This window comes from Heterodontus francisci, chromosome 27 (genome assembly GCF_036365525.1).
Source record: "Heterodontus francisci isolate sHetFra1 chromosome 27, sHetFra1.hap1, whole genome shotgun sequence".
NCBI lineage: Eukaryota > Metazoa > Chordata > Chondrichthyes > Heterodontiformes > Heterodontidae > Heterodontus > Heterodontus francisci.
Window position 1 is genome coordinate 70435637 of NC_090397.1, and position 10158 is coordinate 70445794.

Consider the following 10158-nt stretch of genomic DNA (forward strand, 5'->3'; position numbering starts at 1 on the left):
AGTAATTTTTTAAAATAAGCGAACACAAAATTATGTTTTAAATTGACAGACAGTGGAATCAACAATTGCAACCAATGCAAATATAAGCAAAAAAGAACTTTTTAGGACATGACAAAGTGAACAGGCCCAAAAACAGGTTTGATTGATCTCAGCATTATCCTACCTGCCTTCTCACCATATCCCTTAAATTCTTTCTCTCTTTTTCTCTAGAAAAGCATGTAGTTTCTTGAACTGATTTATATCATCCAATTGAAAAACAAAAACTCCAAGGAGCAGAATTCCGCTTAGACAAGTGGAAGAGTCACTGTTTGTGCCGTTTTTCCAGAATTTCCTCAGTTTGTCTGTCAAAGATACAGCGGATGATCAGGAAAAACGTCTAGGGAAAGTCAGAATCAAAGTCCAACCAGATAAAGTGGTATGCTAAAACTATAACAGAAACTCTTACTTAGGAGAGAAGCACTCAAACTAACCAGACCATCTAGAGATTACTGTGTCTTCAAAACTTCCACCCTGGAAGAATTCACAATTCCAGATAAAATACTGAAAATCTACGATTCACCAAGTAAGATTAACAATCTGCTAACTGCGAGTTCCAAACACTTACTGAAGCAATTCTTAGCGGAAGTTGATGGTAACAACAGATTGCACTGTACCTGATAATGGCCCATTAACTGTTGCTAGCATATCTGGCAATGAAGATAAGTCCTCTTCATGTGAGTGCTGCTGTTAAGTAGAAACCGCAGAAGATAGCGTAAAGACAAGCAAAATAAAAACGAGAGTTAGGAGCAAAATAGCAGCATATGATCAAGACCATAAAATGAGCTTTTAGAGGCAGCAGCAAAAGTCTTTCACATGTTGGAGTAAATGTAACTCTTTTGAAACCTCAGTACTGCAATGACACAGTTCACAATCTGCTTTAAGTGGTGAACTCACAATAAATATTAAATAGGTCACATCAGAAATTAAACTGTAGGTTTAGACTGCAAATCTGTTAAACTTACCATGCTTCTAAGAATTGGATTTTTAAAATGGAGTTCAAACATAAATTGTCACACAGTTGGAAACCGGATGAACAGAACTGTGGTTTGCTGTGTAGTTAGGGTTAGGCACAGGTAACAGGTTGAAGAAAGCGCACATCCTGTTTATTCTTATTTCTGAAGCAGAATGCTGAAACAGTGGCCTTACTAATGCTCCTGATTTTTAGTCCGAAGAGTTGTGCCGCCTCGGAAAAGTGTGTTGTTATACGTTGCAGGTTTGACTGACTGTGGGCCAGGAGAGCACAGTCATCGGTGAAAAGAAGTTCACGGATGAGTTTTGCTTGTGTCTTTGTGAGAGCCTGAAGATGCCTGAGGTTGAAAAGGCCTCCATCAGTCCGGAAGCATACTTGAACAAACTGACTAAAAATTAGTTTAAAGAAAACTGAAGTCCTGCATCAGCCTGCACCCCAAGAAGAATATAGACCACCAAACATTGTCATCGAGGGAACCGAGCAAAGCCATAGTCCTCACCACCCTTCTATATGGCGCCGAATCATGAATCCTATACCGTTGTCATGTATGCCTTCTAGAGCGTTTCCATCGGCGCAGCTTCCGCTGGCCGGACCACATCTCAAACATTGAAGTCCTGGTAACAGCCAACATCACCAGCATCGAGGCCTTCCAACTGCGTTGGGCGGGTCATGTTGCCTGGATGGACGACAGTCGCCTGCCCAGGATCATGTTGTATGGAGAGCTGACCATGGGTAAAAGGAACAAAGGGGCCCCATGCAAACGTTTCAAGGACTCCCTGAAGAAGTCCCTCTCTGTGTTCCACATCGACCATCACCAGTGGGAAACACAGGCCATAGATCGTGATGCCTGGAGATGCTACATCAGGAGGGCTACAGACACCTTTGAGACTGAGCGAAGGACCAGCATGCAAGAGAAGAGGAGGAGAAAGATAGATCCAATTGCCCCCAGCAGTGTCTACACCTTCACTTGTACCCACTGTGGGTGAATCTGCCGGTCACAGATAGGCCTGACTAGCCACCAGCGGGCCTGCAGCCAATGACTACAACCTTCCCAAAATCTTTGTCCACAAAGAAATGCCAAGAGGAAGACTAATGCTCCATTTTGATCTTAGAGATAATTCCCCTCTCCTTCTGATTCAATTCCACACATTTGGTCATTCTCAGTAACCATGTACAAATCAATGTCTTTTTTGCAAAGTATATTCAGTATAACTAGCATAATGTTAAACGTTTTGGGGCAACTAACAGTTCATTGTGCTACCAGCCAGCCCTTTCACCTCTGGAGCATGGGTTTGAATCTTGGGAAGAGACTCTCTTGCTCCTGACCAACATACAATTCCTAATGGTCATTTTTCAAATCACAAATATGCCTTAATTTGCCATTGAATTAAAGAGAAAATTTGCTGTAAATATGAAGCAACCGTCAGTGTCCAAACAAAAAAGACATGTTAACGTTCAAAATTATGAGTAGATAGAAAGAAACTGTTACCTTTGGCAGAGGGGTTGAGAACCAGAGGACACAGATTTAAGGTGATTGGCAAAAGAACAAAAGGCGATATTTTTTCACGCAGTGAGCTGTTAGGGTCTGGAATGCACTGCCTGAGAGTGTGGTGGAGGCAGGTTCAGTGAGTGTTTAGGATCTGGAATGCACTGCCTGAGAGTGTGGTGGAGGCAGGTTCAGTGAGTGTTTAGGATCTGGAATGCACTGCCTGAGAGTGTGGTGGAGGCAGGTTCAGTGAGTGTTTAGGATCTGGAATGCACTGTCTGAGAGTGTGGTGGAGGCAGAATCAGTGAGTGTTTAGGATCTGGAATGCACTGTCTGAGAGTGTGGCGGAGGCAAGTTCAGTGAGTGTGTAGGATCTGGAATGCACTGTCTGAGACTGTGGTGGAGGCAGAGTCAATTACGGCTTTCAAAAGGGAATTGAATAAACTGAAGATAAAAAATGTGCAGGGTTATTGGGAAAGGGTGGGGGAGTGGGACTAACTGAATTGCTGTTGTAGAGTGCTGCTGTGGACTTGGTGGGAAAATGGCCTCCTTCTGTGATACCCAATCTATAATTCTATGATTCTGTGGTAATGTTTTGGATAGAGAGAGGTCTTTCCTGTATTTGTTGAAAAGCGTCCAATTGAAATGTCAACCTATGTTTTTTCCTTCAGAGGCTGACAGACCTACAGTACATTTCCAACATTTTCTGTTTTTAATCTCAGATACTGAGCATTAACAGCTTACTTTTTTTCTTAATTCGTAATTTGGTATTAATTTGTCTACCTCACTCAGAGTTACTCTTCTGAGATTGGGGTTAAAACCCATTGGATTAAATTCTTTATTTTCATAAATTTTAGGCTTCAGCAACAACAGTCCCTGTTTAGTACGAGAGAACATTACTCCCAAGTAACATTTATAAAGCCATTTGTATGTCATTGGTTTAATATTTGCCACTTGAGTGATGTCCTTGTAACAAAAATGAGTCATATTCTTTCAGATCACCTCCCTCCTTAAACAACAGGAAATGACTGTTCGTTGAAGACTGTGCCCTTTTTAAATATACTACAACATTTTTTAAGCAAAGAAAAATGAGCATAAGTTCAAAATATTTAATTATCTTTAACATCAGTACAGTTCCAAAACAATTTAACCTCCTTCATTGAGAAAATCAAATAGAAATTAAACATTCTTAGATTTTTAATGATGCAAATGCCTAATTTTTAATTAAGCTTCAGGATCATTTCTAATTCCTGCAGTGAGAGGTGGAATGAGGGATGCAGAATAAATATGTTTGTACAGTCATGGCTGTATCAAATTCATGCCTGACCTGCTCTTGCTGTGTGTAAGAGGGGTTAAACTAAATCTGTTTCTAGGGTGAGTAGACTCATATTGTACTTGTATCAACTCCAGTTCACTTATTCTAATGACTATTGATCAGGATTTCCAATCAGACCAGTGGAATATAGCTTTTGTCATTTCATACTGGATAAATGGAAGTGTTTATTCCCAAAAGGTTATACATTTGAACTCAGCTGGGACTGAATAAAGTGTTTACATTACTCTTAAATTGGGTTTTTGTGCCAGTAATGTAAGGATATTTGTGAGTATGTCTGCAAAGCCATGCCACATTAGCTTGCTGTAAATGAACTGTGTTACAGCAACAATACATTCAATGCAAAGTTCGCATGGGTGGTAATCTATCTTGAACAGTAGCGCTGAATGGGCATTGACACATCGGCCACCTGTTATACGCCCCACATGATATTCAGTTCGATTGACGTAAAGGTGTTTCACCCCGAGGTGTGTAAGGGGGCAATCTTGCTTTGACCTAGTTCCATTTGTCCGCTGATGAAAGCCAGCTCTATCTCTCCATCACCATCTTTGACTCCAGGCCACTGTTGTTTTGTTAAGACTGCTTCGCTGATGTTAAAATTGTGGATGAGGCAGAACTTTCTCCAGTTGAGCAGTAGAAAGACCAAATCCATCTTATTTAATTTCTACCAAAAACCCTACACCTACACTCCTGATTCCAACACTATCTCAGGCTGCTTGCTCTAGCTAGAACAAACAGTGCCTGACTAAGGTGTTCTAGCTGACCCTGAAATGAGCTTCATTCTGCATATCGTATCTTTCTCAAAGACTATTTACTTGTGCCTCTGCAGCGTTACCAGCCTCTTTCCTTACTTCATGAATGCCGCCGCTGAAATCTTTATCTACACTTCCATCGTTTCCAGAAATCGCTTCTCCAATATCCTGTTTGCTAGCTTCCTAAGATTAACCATGTCCAAACGCCAACTTGTCTGAGACTGTGCAGCTCCCCATCTTGTCACCCACTAAGTCTTGTTCATTCATCAGCCCATCCTTGCCAACCTCCACAGGCTCCCTGTCTTCCAGTGCATTGATTTCAGAATCCTAGCCTAGGTTACAAATCAGGTAAGTGGTTACAGGGGACCAGAAAGGGAGGTGATTGCAAAAGGGGATGACTGGAAAGGAGGAGGGGGTGGGGGTGGGGGGGGGGAGCAGGGCAGGGACGTTGCGGTGATGCTCGGGAGAGAGACTAACGTCTGTTTGCGGCCCACGTTCTTTGAATGTGGGGTTGGGACAAGCAGCCCTGTTGTTCCTGGCTCCACATTCAGGTAAATATATTTTAAAATCATAGCCTTGTTGGCGACAGCCTGACAGGTCCCTGTGTTTTGTCAGTGCAGGTGTCTCAGGGAAACCAAAGTTGCAGAGTGAACCTCAAACAGGCATCAGGCCCCTCATTTACATATGGAAAGGACTAACTGCTGTTTCAGTTCTGGGCACTGCATGCCAATTCTACAGCCTTTACCAGTACAGTGGGCACAAACCTCCAGCTCAAAATTAGCAGGCGCTTCCTACCCGCCATATTGGAGGCTTAGGAGATCAGTTTATTGGCTGAAAAACAGACGTTGCTTAGTCAAACTTCTAGGCCAGCATCCCGAAGAGCCATTCCGCTCAGCGTAAGCGTACTTGGCTATGTGGCACAGGGCAGTCATATCATTGTACCCGGGATGAAAGTCATGGGGCCAACTCCTGACCACTGCTGTAGAGGCCTCCAAGGAGACCTGACTATTATCATCTCTTTGTTGTACACGGGAGGTTGGCAGGTAACAACCCAGAATAGTCATCTAATGGCTGACAGATCCAGATTACTGTTAAACTGTTTTATTTGCACTATTATATCTTAAGTCATACATTAGATGGCTTTAATTTAGCGTCAATGATAAATTGAGTTACCACATGTTATCAAATTGAAAAATAGCCCACTGACAGTTGGATGATAGCTATCCTTTAGTACTGTGTCGTTATTGTCAATCTAGTCCTAGCAGCTGCAGAAAAAATGATTGTAGGCAGTGTCATTAAGTGGGAGGTAAAATGTCTAGACATGGAGGCTTTCTTTCTGACACTGATTTTATGGAACTTGTACACTCCACTGGGAGAAAGAATTTTCCAACTATTCCTATTGTTAATTAATGTGGGAAGCTGCTCAGGTTTAGGAAGTTGTGCACATCCTCGTCTGAGGCAAAGCAGTCTGACCCACACAACGTTTTGTGGAACATGTTCCAGGATTATCTGTTAATTTGGCTCCCAGTCAAACTGTTGGTCTTAGCCTCTATGTCCCATCAATAGTGACTCAACAATCTTACTGTTTTGTCACCTTCTTTGTAATATTCCAATGAGTTCAACTTCTGCCGTCTTTCCCAGTAGCGACTCTTTTTACTGTCAATGCTGGAAACAGATTATCACTTCAACTAACAACAAAATGGTGGAATTAGCTCTCTGAGGTATCCCCATGACTTGAAATTTTACTTGGCATTTTCTCTAATTATGTCAATTTTTCCTTCAGTTCCTTTGGCTTCTAGAGGCACCCAATTTCTTCCTGTACCACTTTCCCTGTTTCCAAATGAGAAAGAGATACCCTTTTCACCTCTGAGGCAGACTTGAGCACATAACCTAAGCTGAGACTTCAGTACAGTACTGAGGGAGTGCAGGACAGTTTGACGTGCCATCTTTGGGATGAGGCAATAAACTGAAGCCCTCTCAGGCAGATGTAAACGATCCCATGGCGGTATTAGGGGAAGAGCAGGAGAGTTCTATTCAATGTCCTGGCCAATATTTCTCCCTCAACCAACATCACCAAACTCTGGTCATTATCACATTGCTGTTTGTGGGAGCTTGCTGTGCACAAATTGGCTGCCATGTTTCTTACAACAATGACTACACTTCAAAAAGAAATTTATTGATTTCTATCCTTCTTTCTTGATAAGGAGGCATTAAGTTTCAATTTTCTCGAACTTGGCACTCCATTATTGAATTACAGAGATGGTAATAGGAAATCCTGTGTTTTTGTATTTTACCTCAATTTTTTCTTGCAGTTTCTTTCTCTCCTACATGTGCCATCCTGGGGTGAAGTATGGCTACATACGCACAAGCAACCTGTTACCTAGCCCAAGAGGCAAGTCTTCATGTGCAAAGCTAAACAGCATGGCCACTATTGCAGTGCTGACAAAGGGGCTGTTGTTGCCTTATACAGCAAAGTCACCATAATATTAAAATGCTGCTCCCACTACATAAGGCACTGAGGGCATGTGGTGCCACTTTGGGGACCAGCAGCAAAAACATGGTTGTTGATGGCAACGGATAAAAGGATCCTCTTTGAGGGGAAGGTTAGAAGATCTACGGTCTAAATGAAGCGAAGCTTGGTGGTTCTGGTGGCAATGCCTAGACCAGTAGGCACCGCCCTTCAACACTGAATAGGCACTGAGCAACTGGGGTACTGCTCAGGTACTCCAGTCACATTAAAGGAACAGGTGTTGTTTATATACAGTGCAGCGCCTTAATGAGCCTTGCACACTGTGTGCAGGTTCCCAAGACCTCATGCTGGCCAAATGCTTTGGGAGATGCCAGACACATCAGGTATGGCGAACATGCTCAGTTATATGAGGAGCTGGCACCAATCAGTGTCAACAATTTATCTGACTTGGGGGAGGGAAATTAAACTGAGACCATTCCTGTCCTCATTCAACTGGTGTGGAATCATGCATGGCTGATTCACTTTTATATATTTCTTAATATCTGGACTTAAAATGAAAACTGTGTACCCCCACTAATTCGTATGTTCGTATAATATCATATCTGGGTCACAGACGTAATGACGTAATGTCTCGTCATGACCAAGTGTGAAGACCCAAAGGAAGGAAGCTATGGGCTTTCAAGCTGTTGCCACTTTTCCTGCTGAGGTGTAGAGTGTTACCATTTCTGTTTCTTTTGCTTCCTTCAGATATAATGGCTATAGCATGAAAGAATCCCAAGAGGATAAAGCTGCAGCTCTGCCTGTTAGCTTTCAGTCGAGGAGTGAGAACAATGAACTCCATGGACAAGTTGAAACTCACATTATCCAAGTATAACATTTCTAGAAAGTTTAAATGAGGGGTTGTTTCATCCAAACGAGATGTTGTCTGTAGGGTACTGTAAGAAACAGATTTACAAAAAGCATTTGTTAATCTCTCATCAACCGATTCCAGTTATACCGTTATAAATGCTGTGCTGTTTAGTGTCTTGCCATGTTTTATTGCTTCTTTTTATTTTACCTGTAAATAAATCTGAACAATTATTTTAGTCTGAATAAGATAATTGAGCAGTGTTATTTGAGACCTTTGAAGGTGATGGGAAGATGTGGTGGATCTCCAATGTATTTACAATAAGGGGCTTACAGGAATTGGGGGGTTAATTTGGGCACGCTATCGCACACACAGCGTTAACTGAAGTTTCAATTCAGAATGGACTCTGTCTGCTTGTAAAGGGTGTCACCTAGCCATGAACGGCAGAGTAAATGAAAAAAAAAAATCCTGAAATACAACACCAACGCATATACACCTTGTAGGAATGATCATTGGACAGCAATCAGGAGAGTGAATCATTATCCTTCCTTCCTAGGCAAGGGATAGGGAGAGCTAATTGCTGTTTTAGTTAAGCATTATTATTGATATCAGTAAATTTCACTCTGAGCAACTGATAGGATTCGTAATACTGCAAAATCATTGTGTTGCCAATCATGTCATTGAGTTCTCTGCCTGTTACTAAATAGGCAGAATATCTTCCAGGATAATTTTCCAGTCATCAATGTACCTTTGAAATAATCGGTTAATTATCACTCCTCCAGTAGACTACGTTTACTAATTCTTATTACACAGCAAGCAGTTGTCAAGGAAACATGCTATGACCAATGAGGATTTTTAATTCATCGGTTAGAAACCGACATTAAACTTTTACAAAAGGAAAGCAGGCAGCCGAGGATGGCAACCGCAATTTACATTGAAATACCCTCACATTCCAGGACATCGAATTGGAGACACATGTCTTAACAAGAACCCCATCCAGGACAATGCTTTGGTTAACTGAGTAGATTATCCAATATCACCCTCATTAGCAGGACATTAAAAGCCATCTTTTACCCCCTCCTGGGGGTAAACACTGATAATACCACCTGAGGGAGATCTGGGTTTTAGACTTTGGATCTCATTAAAAATGAAGGGGATTGAGAGAACCATGTGACAGTCTCCCCAGGCTGTGAAAAACTTGGAGTTTTGTTACATACAGCAGACAAGCTCCAAGTGCTAACCAGACAGGACCCCAGTGGAGCTGTGTGTGTCTCTCTCTCTTTCTCCAGATATACTACAAGTTTTTGAGTCTTGTCTGTGACTACAGAACATCCAAGTCTAACACTGCTATAGACAGAGACCCCGGGGAAGAAAGCCACCTACATCACTGACTCCAAGAAAAACCTGAGCCAGGTGGACCATCTGCAAAGTACTTCTACCAGCCAGTGACTTCGGAACCACAACTACAGCCGGAAGATAACTGACTTACCAGACACTACAGACTGTATATTATTTTTAATTGTTCTGGTCTCTAATCCAACCCAAACAATCCCTCATCACTCTGGAATCTATTTGTGTATGTGCATGATTCTTATGTGTGTGTGTATGAGTGAATGTATAGTGTAGTTTTATTTTATTTAGTTCGGGTTTTTGGTTAAATGCAATAAACTCACCTCTTTCTTGATTAAACATGCGAAAACCTGTCCGATTGGTTCTTTTATGATCACAACAAAGGTAAAAGGTTAAACACTCACTGAAGTGGTAAGCACACCCACTGTTTAAAAAGGAATAAACCCTGTTGTGGGAGAAGGGCAAGAGGAGAGCCATGTGACTCCTCCTCACCTGATTGTAACGCAGTGAACTGCTTAACTGAATGGGTAGCTCTTCCTTTTATCACCAGATTCTGAAAAACACTTTAAGGAGATTATTCACTAGGACAAAGAACGAGTTTTTTTTTGTGATGTTAAGGGATAAATATTGGCCAGGACATCAGAAAACTCCACAGCTCTACTTCAAATTAGTGCCATGGGATCTTCTACATCTAGCTGAGAGGGCAGACAGGGCCTCAGTTTGACATCCAAAAGATGCACCTTTGACAGTGCAGCACTCCCTCAGTACTGCACTGGAATGTCAGCCTAGATTTTTGTGTTCATGTTTTTGGAGTGGAACTTGAATCCATGATCCTCTGGCTCAGAGACAAGCATGCTGTTCATTGAGCCATAGCTAAAACAACCCAATATTTTTGGAGGAAGCCACATGCG

The 10158-nt window shown here is 41.9% G+C and overlaps 1 protein-coding gene and 1 long non-coding RNA gene across 3 annotated transcripts in view; one reads left to right on the plus strand and one right to left on the minus strand.

The window, feature by feature from the left end:
• The window catches only part of LOC137384900 (protein FAM107B-like), a 146283-nt gene extending 145560 nt beyond the window's left edge, over positions 1 to 723 (minus strand). The window contains exon 1 of one of the 2 annotated variants that reach the window (XM_068059574.1): positions 654 to 723. In XM_068059574.1, coding sequence (XP_067915675.1) covers positions 654 to 684 — 31 coding nt within the window. In that variant the 5' untranslated portion in view covers positions 685 to 723. Of the gene's footprint in view, positions 1 to 163; positions 304 to 653 lie in introns of those variants that run through there. The other variant, XM_068059580.1, reaches the window with a different exon arrangement.
• LOC137384901 (uncharacterized) overlaps positions 1 to 9538 on the plus strand; it is a 123165-nt gene extending 113627 nt beyond the window's left edge. Inside the window, exon 3 of the long non-coding RNA XR_010977700.1 lies at positions 7798 to 9538. This is a non-coding gene — a long non-coding RNA (uncharacterized lncRNA). The remainder of the gene's footprint in view (positions 1 to 7797) is intronic.
• Positions 9539 to 10158: the final 620 nt, after the last annotated feature.